At 36.5% G+C, this 14,410-nt stretch overlaps 1 protein-coding gene across 1 annotated transcript; it reads left to right on the plus strand.

The window, feature by feature from the left end:
* The first annotated feature begins 12,257 nt into the window (after nucleotides 1-12,257).
* On the plus strand, nucleotides 12,258-13,826 carry LOC122121071 (dynactin subunit 2-like). The gene has a single exon (XM_042695282.1). It carries the CDS (start codon nucleotides 12,258-12,260, stop codon nucleotides 13,464-13,466), a length of 1,209 nt encoding a protein of 402 aa, XP_042551216.1. The 3' UTR covers nucleotides 13,467-13,826.
* Nucleotides 13,827-14,410: the final 584 nt, after the last annotated feature.

Raw genomic sequence — 14,410 nt, forward strand, 5'->3', positions numbered from 1 at the left:
AAAATTGGAAGTTTCCAAGTGGAAGTGTGTATTCTCATTTTTTTCAAAGAGCTAAATATGTACTTGGCTTTGATTAATGTGCTTTATAGTAAGTATTGGCAAGATTAATGAAGTGGTCATCCAAACCAAATGTGTAAATTTCAGAAATTGACATTTCCATTGAAAAGCAAGACTGCCAATGATCAAGTGCCAAAGGGATATTTTAGCTTGGTAAATGACAGCGCTGTAGTGAATAGTCAGGTTTTGATAACTCTGGGAAATATTAAGAAAATCAATGCCTATGGGTTTTCAAAGTAAGTAAAAGGTAATTTCATGCACATTTAATACACAGTTGTTCTTTTAATACTTCAAAGTAGATTCAACATCATTCAAATCAACAGGCCTTGGATGAGTTTCCTTCTCAAAATTCTCTGTTCTAAATTTCCTCAAACTTTTTTCCAGTTTTTCCTAAGTTATCAATAAAGAAATTTTTGTAAAATAGTCACTTTTTCACCTTAAGTTCTAAATTAATGACTGGGGAAATGTCACCAGAGTTGCATTCTAAAATATATTATCAAGTAATCAATAAAAATGACAGCTCAAGAATTGTGTAAATATCTAGAGAAAATAATTCACTGTATGATTAAACTTATAACCTATAATTTATGACTTTCAGTCACTCAGCCATAAATCTTGCAAATCAGCCTACAGTAATGACTTTAAAGGAAGTAACAGGGAAATTGGTCACAGAGCAGGAATATGAAGCACTTCACCCATAAATTTTAATTTTGATTTCAAGATTACTTGATTATTTTTCTATAAGGATTTTTTTTGCAAGGACACAGATGACCCATTGCAGCAGGATACCCACAGGACAGTATATTGGGAATGAACTTTGTAACTCTGGGTGGAGGTGGGGTGTTGGGGGAATGGGGTGGGGTGGGGATGAGTGTAGGAGGTGGGAGAGGGAAGGGATAGTGGGACAACAACAAGGACAGGAAGGGGTAACAAAGAGGGACAAGTAATGTACTCATTGCTTTATTCATGTAACTCTAACCCCTCTGTACATCATCTTTACAATAAAATTAAATTAAATTAAAAAGCATGAAATCTATAGTCTATGCTCTCTGATGTTACTTAATCCCTTATTTCCAAATTTTATCTGTATAATAGTGCACAGAAAATGTACAGTCTTATAGTTTTATCAAGACTTTTGTTATCTCTACATTCACATATTCAACAGCTTAGTCATCTTCATTTCTTCAATACTACGTGACTTCAAGAAATATGGCTGGGGCTAGTTGACTCACCAGTAATCTTGGCTACCATGGAAGCTGAGATCTGAGGATCAGGCAGAAAAGTCCATGAGACTCTTGTTTCCAATTACCCAGTCTAAAGTGGAGCTGTGACTCCAGTGGTATAGAGCCAACATTGATGAGTAAAGGAAAGTGTCCAGGCCCTGACTTCAAGCACTAGTACCCAGTGCACTCTTTCTCTCTCTCTCTCTCTCTGTCTCTCTCTCTCTCTGTCTCTCTCTCTCTCTCTCTCTCTGTCTCTCTCTTTCTCTCTCTGTCTCTCTGTCTCTCTCTGTCTCTGTCTCTCTCTCTCTCTGTCTCTCTCTCTCTCTCTGTCTCTCTCTCTCTCACACACACACACACACACACACACAAACCCAACAACAACCTCAAAGGAGATGAAAAACTTCAATGTAAGACCACATATTGTCAGATTTCTTGGAGAAAAAGTAGAAGGAAAGCTACATGACATTGGACTGATCATTAAGTGTTGGCCAAACACAGACGCAAAGGCAAGAATAGACAGGACTACATAAATGTAAAAATATTCTATACAACAAAGTACACAATAATATGAAGATATAGCCTCTATATTGAGAGAAAATATTTATAAATTACATGGTTAATAAGAGGTTAATGTCCAAAGCATGGAAGGATATCTCATTTGTATGACATCTTTTGATAAATGTTTTTTTCAAGTATCTTTTTTATATTGTTTTTATAAAAAAGAAATTATATATTACTTTAATTGGTTTATTGTACAATTTAATATTACATTATATTTTTAAAATTTTCTGTTTCTTTCAACTATTACTGCAAAATGATTAATATTTGAAATACAAACATTGGTTTTATTAAATTATTGCATTGCTATGAAAATGTGTACAATGCACATACATATTTATATATTTTTTCAATCTTAATACAATGAAAAGCAAATTTCTCCATTTGGTCTATCCTTGTTATTTCTCTTTTTATCAATAGTTTTATATAATTTCTGTTTCTTCCTTGAGAATTATTTCCTTTTGATCTAGGAATATATTCAAAATGGTTACTTTTAGCTGGTGATCTTTTGTAGAAAATTTCTTTTAATGTTTTTCCCTGTCCATAGAATGGGTTGCTTTTCTCTTTGCTTATAACTTTTTGTTGAAAATGCTCTTGATTTTAGCATCCTGACTACTCATTCTATCAAGTTTTAATGTGGTGGTGCCTGGTTGAGTGTTCATTTATGTGTTGTTAATTTTGCTGAATTGATTGTTTTTTAGATGTAACCCATGTTATCTGACTTAGTTTTTCTTCTTTTATCTTTTAATCTAATCACATAGTAGTCAACTCTGAAGGAGCCAACTCTGAAGATTTTCATCTTCTGCCATGTGTGTCTGTTTTCACACATAAACATTAAAGACCTCTTTTTCAATTTAATGAGCTTATATTTGCCCACCCACTTATTCTAAAACAAATAGTTTGGGTTTTCTCTCTCTGATGGCTCCAGATGTAGGATATTCTTGGAAATATACTGTATTTTCTTTTAAACTCGCTGTGATGACTGTGATATTATAGTTTAAGTCTGGTTCCCTTGATGTTTCCCTCTAACTCAGTATAGCTAAAAGATTACCAATATTCAGTCAAAGATTGTATTTACGACCTTTGGACCAGTGAGATCTCCACCTTTTGTGGTGGTCTTTGTGTGATTTCAGTAATATTTCAATTGTATTCTACATTCTCATATAATCATTTCTGAGTCAATAAAGATTTACTTATGTGAAATGTTTGACAATTCTATTGACTTTGATCCATGTAAAATTGTTTTATTTTTGTGTCTTTTACTGATTTTCTGTCAAACTTATGATTGCTCAATATTTGGCATATTGCTGTTTCCTTAATAAATTTATAAACATTTAGCAACATATTTCTTCCAAGATTGTGCTTGTTTTCAGAAATTCTCTTAGACATTACATTCTCCAATCTCCATTGTAAATAAAATCAGTTGTAAATAAAATGCTTACACAATTTTTCATCCATTATTCTTAAATATCTGGCCTACTTCTCTGTAGGACTACCGTACATGACTAAGAGGAGATACACACAACAGCCAACTTCAGCATGCATGAAACTTCAACCCTGAGTGTGTGAAAAGAGGCTGCTCAATTTCATTTCTTCTCATTTGGTAGATCATCTATGCAAAAAATAAGCTTGTGCAGGATGATTTTAGTCCTAATATATTCACCAGGTTCTAACTGAAAAATTTCTTATGTGATAAGTAGTGCTGAGTTGTGTGAGAGAGATCAGATCTATTGTCATATCTGACTGCAGCAGACCTCTGGAAACATAAGGAGGAAAGAAAATCATGTAACTGCCTCACCTCCACTCCATATTATGGGGTAGATTTTTCATAACAGAGATCAGATAGAAGAAGTAATGGTAATAAAAGGGTCAGATCTCAAATGCTATAGTTTCTCATTGTTCCTACTGGCATTACATCGATTATTTCCATTTACTATGTGTACTTAGGACAATTTCTAGAGATTTAAAATTTTGTCAGTCATGGGATTCGAACTCAAGACCTGGATTGTCCTTGAGCTCTTTTGCTCAAGATTAGCATGCTACCCCTTTCAGCCAAAGCTCCACTTCTGGCTTTCTGATGGTTAGTTGGAGATAAATGTCTCATAGACTTTCCTGCCCGGGATGGCTTTGAATCCAGACGTTCAGATCACAGCATCCTGAGCAGCTAGGATTACAGAAATGAACCATCAGAATTCCCCATAAATGATTTTTAAAAAATAATTTTCTTGTTCTTTATTGAGAAGGATTTTAGCCCTTCTACTTTCTCCTTCATTCTAGAAGTCTTTACATCAGGTCATAGGATGCTCTCTACTTGATCTTTGCTCAATATAGTGATTCAAAGAGACAAATGAATTATACCATCATCTTCTCAGAATTAATCTACACATCACTTTGTTATTTTTCAAAGAATTGATCTTTCTATGTGAGAATTTAAATGCAATCAACTAAGAAGATCAACTGCAATAAGTCATATTAGATTCAATTTATGATGTTTAAAAGTATATTTTACATCAGTCAGCCTATATTTTCTACTAAGGTTTTAGACAATCCAATGTGATATTCTTTTCTTCATTTATAAGCCAGTGTTACTCTAGCAATCAGTAAATTAGTAGTTTTAATTTGGGTAATAATCCTAATATTTATGACTTTCATAAAATTATTGGCTTTTTCTATCCTATAGCAAGTAATGTTTAGCTGTAATACTTTACATCATTTTATTTACTCAAATATTTCAGATAACACATCAGAACTGGATATGCCACAGGATTGGCTTTGAAATACTAAAAACCTCAAGTAACTCACAAATTTCCATTTGAAATGCTGCATGCCTTAGATTGCTTAGATGGTATGAGAATAAATTATAAAACAATACTCCGGCTCCATGTAATTCCTTAGTTTTAATATGAAACAGACCTACTTGGCATTTAAAAATAGAACATGTAACTAAAAATATTATATAATGATAATAAAGAATTGATTTGTTTGGTAAAAGGGTATAAAAGTAGTGAAAGATAACTGTGAAACAAGACTATTTTATTATGCCTTACAAAATTATAAACATATTTTCATTTTTTATTTTTGCCACATATTTATTATAACATTTGAATGTAAAATTCAGTTTTCAGGAGTCTCATTTTATTCTTCATTTCTTTATGTACACTTCACATGGAAAGCATAGACATGAGATTGAAGTTTTTAGAGTAATGTGCACCATCTAATGCAAATTAAAGGATAAAATCTGAACTGTGGCTAGATATAAATGTGATTTTCCTATGGATGAAGAAAGAATTTTAAACACTGAGTAGGTCATCCATTCTAATTTCAAAATTCTACAAAAATATACTTTCTGATCAAACACTGAACGAATATAAATGATTTGTTTGGTTATCTAATATATTTTTATAAATATTTATGACTCCATTCACATTCTTAATATGAAGTGGTTTATATTACAAATGTGTAGGTATTTCATAGGTGATGATAAGCCATATTTTAATAACGGTGAAAAAGTATATTAGATATATACTAATAACATATTCACTATGTAGAGAAGGATTGCATATTCTTTTCTTCTTATACAACAAAAATGAAAATAACATATTTACTACTATTCATAGCAGGTAATTTAACATCCATATTTGTGCAACCTTCAAATCTATGATTTTGATAATGTCCATGATATCTAGAATACATTATCCCTTCTCTCATTTCTATTATTCAATGGTCTAAAAGATAATATAATTTATTGTTATGAATTTCATTATTATAATTATATTCCTTTTATTTCCAGGGCCATTAACACAATGACATCTTGTGGAAGTCAGAATTTCTATTATGCTATTTTGCACTATAATCACATTCTAGCTTTCAAATCAAATGATGTTCATGTTAAATCCACATCAAGTGTTCAGAAACATTGTAAAAATTTTAGGCCTACTCAACCTCTTGAACATAATGCTTTTCTAGCATATTTAACACCCACAGTGTCATGGAATTATCATTTTTTACAAGTCTTTCAATAGTAGTTTCTAAAACACTCAGTATATTATGGTTAACCGAATAAATTTTCCTGCCCTCTGATTTTAGCTTTGATCATGTAGCAAGATTGGCCCAACAGGATATAATTAAATATGATACAAGAGGTTAAATTATTTATGTATGAATACTACTATCATAGAAATAACTTACATTAGAAAGTCATTGCTCTTTCAATCTGGCCCTTTTATTAATACGTGTGGAGTACAATGAATTGGAAACTGCAATCTGGACCTATGTTGATCATGCACCCATAAGTACAAAGTATTTAAAAAACTTTTGTGAGCCAAAGGGATTTTAAAATCATTTGTTATAGGTCATTATTATTGTAGTAGCTAACTAATGAATCCCATTCCCTTTCATTTCTCTATTTTCTTATTTCTAATTAATTTGGTCTTCATTGGTGTAACTATCCCTTTTCTCCACCTCATGCCAATAATTGCAACATTTAACTTCTTGATCCGATAACAAATGCAGTTTTATTTGTCATTTAAGGAAATCTTCATTGGAATTATTGACTTTTTTGTTTCCAATGTCTTGCCTATGCCAAATCATACATTATATACTAAGAAGCATTAAATAATACACACTATACTATTAGTGCCCTATTAGGTATCTAAAACAAATCTGAATTAGAAAGCACATGTCCTCATAAGAGTTTTCAGTCAATAAATAGATTTGTGTTCACACACATATCTCTTTCAGAATGAAGTATGAAATATAGAGAAATAAAATGGTTATTAAAGGACATAGAGAAAACATTTTTTTAACTTTATGGGAAAGAATCTGGATGTTAGTTAATGCAAGGATATATAATGAAATAATGGTCCAGTAAAGTAAATACCTAAGCCAACTTCATCATCTAACTACAGACATTTTCATTAAAGAAAAGATGGTATGCACTATTCTTTTGGATTCCAAGATGGTTGAATAATATACCTGGCACTAACTTCATTCTCCTAAAAGTGTGAAAGCTGCAGTGATATAGCTGCATTATTATATGATGGATATAGTCTTTCTGCAACTCCAAGAGGAAAATATTGGAAGCTTGTAACATTGACAGGCTTGGAAGGGCAGCATAGAATGTTAAATAACATGTCCAGGAGTAGGGACTCCAGCTTGCTATATGGCAGAAAACTACCATGTGTTGTGGAAACTGTGAGTAGTAGAATACTAGAAAACTATTAAATATTTCTTTAAAAAAATCATCACAGGCTTAGAGATTAAAGAAACAATCTGGAATCTCTATGATAGCTTGGCCTTGGGAAAGAAACTTATATTGCCTGCCTTCCAACTCCCAGATTCTGGCCTCTTGGATCTCATTACCATCATAATTTCTTATCCAAATTCATACTGCTCTAAAGATCAGAAATTATTGTATATTTCCTTATTTGAGACTCCTGTATTAGCACAAAAGGCTGCAGCTTCAAAAGTTCAACTTGACTGAGCAGAACAATTTTGGCTACTGTATTTAGCACATGCATTGTACTTTATTATAGGAGACAGGTATCTCACCACAGAAGTGAATGGAAGATGTCATTGCCAAGAACTTCCTTTGAAAGCCATGTCATAACCAGTTGCTGGGACTGACAGTGGATGATTCAGAGTGCTACCATGGTTCCCTACCATCATCTGTCTCATGTTGTGATGTCATCTAATACCATTACTGAGACTGAGCATGGGTACTATTCAGTGTCACCATAGTTTGCATCAGCCAACAACTTTCACATTGCTTGTAGGTGTATGCTTTCACCACTAAAGAACACTCTAAAAACATTCCATATTTGCCTACATTAACCGTCCCCTATAGCAGTTGTACGTGGTCCCATTCAACAGCCTAGAATGAGGAAAGGTACTTCAGACACATTAACAATTTTGAGACTGTCAGTGCCAGAGACCTTTTCCAGAAGCTGTGCTTTACCAGATCATTGAAGAAATATGTATCATCTTCTGAGACCACGAATTTTATTGCTAGTATTGTCAAACACCTGATATGAATCTATCACTCTTGTATACAAGAAAACTACCTATGGCACTGGAGTGATACAACTATATGAACTGTACCCCAAACTATTATTAATTGCAGCCAGAGAAGCCATAGAGGTAACCAATAGAAACAAAAGACAACATTGTACACCACAATTAAACCCTGGTATAAAACCTCCAGAAGGACCAATTTACTGTGAAATTGTGAGATAGAATTGCCAAAGAGGTATTTGGGTTGACTTCCATATCTTGGCTATGGTAAACAATGCCTCAGTGAACATGGATGATCAGGCTGGTGGCTTTAGTGTACCTTGCTTGTGGTCAATAGGCTAGATGCCCAGAAGTGGAATTGCTGGGTCATAGGGAATTATTTCTCTCATTTGTAATAATTACAAAGTGCATATAAATCTACAAGTAAGTCCAATGGATAGTAAAAGAACAAATAATTTTACCTGGACATAATTAATTAAACAGCAGTCTAAACATTCACACATTGAGAACAAAAGAGGATATTCTTAGGAGAAGATCACAGGGCTCAATACCTATGTGCATATGATCATATAAAATGACACTTATTGAAATGAACTCCAAGAAATGAAAGCAAGAGGTTTTTATTGTACTGATTGCAGTTATTTTTTCCTACTTTCTTTTTTTCTTGGGTTTATTCCCTTTGTTGTTTTGTTTTTTATTTCTTTACCATTTGTATTATATGTAAATTTATCTGATTTTAGGAGGGGAAGAGGAAGCACAGCAATCATGAGACAAGCAAGGCTCTGGTGGCTCAGGCCTGTAATCTTAGCTACTTAGGAGGCTGAGATCTGAGGATTACAGTTCAAAGCCAGTCCAGGCAGGAAAGTCTGTGAGACTCTTATCTCCAATAAAATACTAGAAAATAGGAAGTGGAGCTTGGCTCAAGTGGTAGAGCACTCGCCTTGAGATGAAGAGCACAAGGACAGTGCCCAAGCCCAGAGTTCAAACCCCACGACCGACCAAAAAAAAAAAAACAAAAAACAAAAAAAAACAGTGAGACAAATGGTGAACCAATTTTTCATGAAATCCACGGGACACTATGCTGTAAATGAACTATACAACTAGGGGTGTGGAAAGTTGTGAGGGGGAAAAACTGGGGAGAATGAGAGAGGGAGTGACACTGTTCAAATGTAAATGTACTCATTACCTGACTTATGTAACTACAATCCCAATGTACACTCTCTTTACATTATTTTTTTAATGATAGAGATAATTGTTTGGCCAGATACACAAATCTCCATGGTGATCACAAAAATGAAGAAATATTACATACATGAGGAAGTCAAAAGCAACAGGACCAAATATTGTTAGATAAAATAAGATTACTGGGAAAAATGCAGATGCTATTCTTTATATAGACAAACCTAGAATCCACTAAAAGAATATTAGAATTGAGCTGGGAAGTTGGCTCAGTGGTAGAATGCTTGCCTTGCATGCCTGAGGCCCTGGGTTCAATTCCTCAGCACCACATAAGCAAAAAGAAAAAAAAGCCGAAAGTGGCGCTGTGGCTCAAATGGTAGAGCGCTAGCCTTGAGCTGAAGAGCTGAGGGACAGCGCTCAGGCCCAGAGTTCAGGCCCCACAACCGGACCCAAAAAAAAAAGAATATTAGAATTGATAAATTCAGTAATGTTATAGGATGCAAAATCAACATATGGAAGTTACTGGCATTTTTTTGTTACTGGCATTTTTATATAACAATTAGACACGTTACACAATAATATCAGCAATAAAGATTCTTAAACATGGAATTTTGAAAGGACTCCCACTCATCATAGCTACAAAAACCTAAAATATATAAGAAAACATTTGACCAAGAAATTGCAGGTAGCTTTATATGGCCTTGTTTGTGATTGTTTGGGTAAATGCAGCTTTATTCACCATAGCTAGGATATGAAACCAACCCAGATGTCCCTTAGTATATGAATGAATCAAGAAAATGACACCACTCCATTTGTTAGGAAATGGAAAGACTTGGAAAAAATTATAATAAGTGAAGTAAGCCAAACCCAAAGAAACATAGGTTCTATGATTTCCCTTATTTGCAATAATTAGTATATATCTAGGATAATCTTACCACACAAGCAGAAAAAGACGAAAACTATGTACATATGACCATATAAGATAATGCTAAGTGAAATGAACCCCAAGATAGGGAATAAAAGGTTTTATCTTTGTTTATAATGTAGTATGTGATTTTTTGTATGATTTTTTGTATTTCACTGTATTTGATTCCAGTGTGCTGTCTCTTATATATACATTTTTCTACTTTGGAAAAGGGAAGGGAAATAATAAAATTCTGAAACAAGGAGACAGGTTGACCCATTATAACAATGAGATGTACAAGACACTATGTTGAAAACGAACTTTACAACTTTGGGGTTGGTGGTGAGGGAGGAGTTGGCGACGTGAGGAGGGAAAGGATCTTAGGGGAAAAACAAAGGAGGGGGTAACATTGCTCGATTGGCAATGTGCTCATTACCTTACTCATGTAATTGTAACCCCTTTGTACAGTATCTTTACAATAAAAATATTTTAAAAATAAATTGCAAGAGTTCTACAATGAAAATTATAAAACCAATGAATGAAGTGGAAGAGTATAGCAGGGATCTGGGATCGGCAGAACAGGGATGAGGAAAGAGCAGAGCCACACAAAAAGATGTGAAATGAATCATCCTTGACAATCCCCTAAACACCCTCAAATTTCCATTTTTGTGGTTGTTACCTCAGTTTTTGTGGTATCCTGCATCTTACAAATAGAGAAGAAGGGAAACCAAGTTGCTCGCCTTATAAGAAAGCAGAATATTTTGCAAGGGAATGTACCCCATCCTTTCCTGTCTGTTCCCAGGAGTAATACAGAGCCCTGGAGATTTGGCCGATCATATTGCCAGCAAGGAGAGCATACAACCAAGACTTTGTTGGCTATACAGGAAGGTGCTTTGCACTGAAGAGACCAGGGATGATTTCTGTTGCTCCCACAGAATTGGTTTCTCCCATGAGAAACCTGATTAATTATGCATGTCCACTCTATTTGATTCCTATTGGATACAAGGGTGTGGGTAACTTTTCCTACCTACTACCTACTGGACTAGGAGGAATTTCTCTCCTCTCTGTTCATGATTATTATAAGAGTGCATAGAATACCTGAAACTCAAGGATTAAATCCTAAATTTCCCTCCAGGTTTGGAGTACTGATATTCAAACAAGAGTTCCTTATCCTTGATTTTCAGACCCCCTTTCTGGTAAGAGATCAGATGAATAAATTGGGCATAACCTCAACAAACCATGCAGCTCATGAGATGATCCTAGTAAAAGAATACTCAGAAATGCCTGCTGAAATGGGTTTTCAAGTGAGCCCCTAAGATTGTTATGATGGAGCTCCAGGAAAAAATTCACAGGCAAAAACTGTGAATTCTATTAAAATCTCTCTCAGGGATCTCAACAGTTCCCCCAATTAAAAATAGTACCCCTTAGCCAGGTAGCTCATGCCTGTAATCCTAGCTAGTCAGGAGGCTGAGATCTGAGGGTCGTGGTTCAGAGCCAGCCTGGGCAGGAAAGTCTGTGAGACTCTTATATCCAATAAACCACTAAAAAACCAGGAGTGGCACTGTGGCTCAAGTGGTAGAGCGCTTGTCGTGAGCTGAAGAGCACAGGGACAGTGCCCAAGCCCAGAGTTCAAGCCCCACGACCAACATAAATAAATAAATACAAATAAAAATAGTACCCCTTAAAATCTAAGACAAAAGTGGTTACGCTCTACCATACAAGATTTCCTTAAACATGGATTGCTAAACCAAGTTAATCTCCTTGACATACTCTCTCAACATGCCAGGTACAAGCTCAATGGAGAATATAGGATAGTACACTGTCTTGCAACTGATAAATGAAACTGTGGTGCCCATATAGGCCTAGTGGCAGATCTATGTATCTTATTTGCTCATATACACAAAATGGTTCTCTGTCTTTGGCTTAAAGGATAACGTCATTGATAGTCCTTTACACTTCACCCCTTATTCCACTGTGCTTTTGAATAGGAGGATTCTTATAGAAAGGGAAGACAACAGCATGCCTAGACTGTCTTGGTGTAAGTCCTCATCTGTTTTTCTGGGCTTTGGGCTAGGATTTAGCAAATATCCACCTACCTTCATATTTGTACCTCTACCAGAGAAATTTTTTATTCCAACCTCATCAAAGTCCTTAATGTTATGGATGTAAGAGACTACAAAGTTTCAGAGACTTCCCACTCCTCCGCCGCTCCCTTTGCCTCCACTTTAGCTGTGGACCCGGACCCATCCTCTCCCCTGCCCTATTCCACCAGCCCCTCCTCCACCGAGGCCCGGGTCCCCCAGCCCCGCCTCGCCGCCACCGCCATGGCGGACCCTAAATACGCCGACCTTCTCAGCATTGCCAGGAACAAGCCAGATGTTCATGAAACCAGCGACCTACCTGAGGATGATCAAGCAGAGTTTGATGCGGAGGAGCTGACAAGCTCAAGTGTGGAGCACATTATTGTCAATCCCAACTCTGCCTATGACAAATTCAAGGACAAGAGAGTGGGGACAAAGGGTCTTGATTTCTCAGATCGTACTGGAAAAACCAAGAGGACAGGACATGAATCTGGAAATTATAAGATGCTTGGAGAAGGTCTGGGAGTGAAGGAGACACCTCAGCAAAAGTACCAACGACTGCTACATGAAGTCCAAGAGCTGACAACTGAAGTTGAGAAAATTAAGACAACAGTGAAAGAGTCAGCCACTGAGGAGAAGCTGACCCCGGTGGTGCTGGCTAAACAGGTGACAGCCCTGAAGCAACAGCTGGTTGCTTCCCAGCTGGAAAAGCTGCTGGGACCAGATACTGCGATCAACCTCACTGACCCTGATGGAGCTCTTGCTAAGTGCCTACTGCTGCAGCTGGAAGTAACTAAGAACAGCAAAGGGATTTCAAGGGGAAAGACTGCAAGTGGAACACCTTCAGATAGCAACCTTGTCACTTATGAACTACATTCTCGGCCTGAGCAGGACAAGTTCTCTCAAGCTGCCAAAGTTGCAGAACTTGAGAAGCGCCTGACAGAGCTGGAGGCAACTGTATGCTGTGATCAGGATTCTCAGAATCCCCTTTCTGCAGGTCTACAGGGAGCCTGTCTTATGGAAACTGTAGAGCTGTTGCAGGCAAAGGTGAGCACTCTGGACCTTGCAGTTTTGGACCAAGTAGAGGCTCGGCTACAGAGTGTCCTTGGAAAGGTGAATGAGATCGCCAAGCATAAAGCTTCTGTGGAGGATACAGATACACAAAGCAAGGTACACCAACTATATGAAACCATCCAGAGCTGGAGCCCCATTGCCTCCACCCTTCCTGAGCTGGTGCAGAGACTTGTTACCATCAAGCAGCTGCATGAGCAAGCCATGCAGTTTGGTCAGCTTCTGACACACCTGGATACCACCCAGCAGATGATTGCTAGTTCTCTCAAAGATAATACCACCCTCTTGACCCAGGCACAGACAACCATGCATGTAAACCTGGCCACAGTTGAGGGGAACTTTGTCAGCATTGATGAGCAGATGAAGAAGCTAGGAAAGTGAGCACCTTTGGGAGGTGGAAAACAGGGGTAACCCTTGCCTTTCTGAACACTGTTAACAACTTATATAGGGTTTTCCCTTCATTGTAACTCACAGCCCTATCCCATTTGGCACTGGAGGCAAGGGTTCTTGCATGTGGGGTTCACATTCTTCCCTTGATGAACACAGAGTGATAGCTGGGGCACTTTAAACGTGGTCTCCTCTTAGGCCCAGGGGATGAGGACATGGGCCCAGTTATATGCTGGCTCACATCTTCTAATACTGCTTTGCCTGGGGGAGGATTGGGTCCTTTCCTCCCAACAGTTTCTGTGGCTGACTGTAATATTATACAACTTCCTGACCATTAAATGCTGTTGTACTCTGTGTGGCCTCTGCTGTTTCTCAGGGAAGAGGCAGCACTGAGACACAGACATACAAAGTCTAATAGTCTAAGCCACTACTACAAGAGACAGATTTCAGCTGTAACATGTTCTTACTAGAGAACTAAATAAAAAAATGAATACAGAAAAAAAAGAGACTACAAAGTTTCAAACAAAAAGATCCAAATTTCACCAAAAGATAATGGAATAATTTGGGTAATATTGAATATGTATCAGACTATCCTGATAGTCTTCTCTAAGGCCTTTTCTGTACAGGATGTGAAAGAATTTGAGGTGCCTAAAATACCTCTTAATGAGATAATTCCAAGGTTTGCTTTTCCTCTGACCCTTCATAGTAATAATGGGCCTCAATCCACATCTAAGATTACTCAGGGAATAATGCAAGCATTGTAAATCTCTTACTTTTTACATACTTCCTGGAGACACCAGCACAAGATCCAATCAAATCCTAAAGTAGATATTGGCCAAACTGTTTTCAATAAACTTAAGAAAAGTGGCTCATGTAGTTACCTCTACCCTTAACAAAATACAAATTACTCTTAGACCTAAAATCCAATTGAGTTCTTA

This window comes from Dipodomys spectabilis, unplaced genomic scaffold, assembly GCF_019054845.1.
Source record: "Dipodomys spectabilis isolate Male_0828 unplaced genomic scaffold, ASM1905484v1 ptg000182l, whole genome shotgun sequence".
In the NCBI taxonomy this organism is placed as follows: domain Eukaryota; kingdom Metazoa; phylum Chordata; class Mammalia; order Rodentia; family Heteromyidae; genus Dipodomys; species Dipodomys spectabilis.

Coding starts and splice junctions, on each gene's coding strand:
- LOC122121071 (XM_042695282.1), top strand. CDS start 12,258: ATGGCGGACCCTAAATACGCCGACCTTCTCAGCATTGCCAGGAACAAG.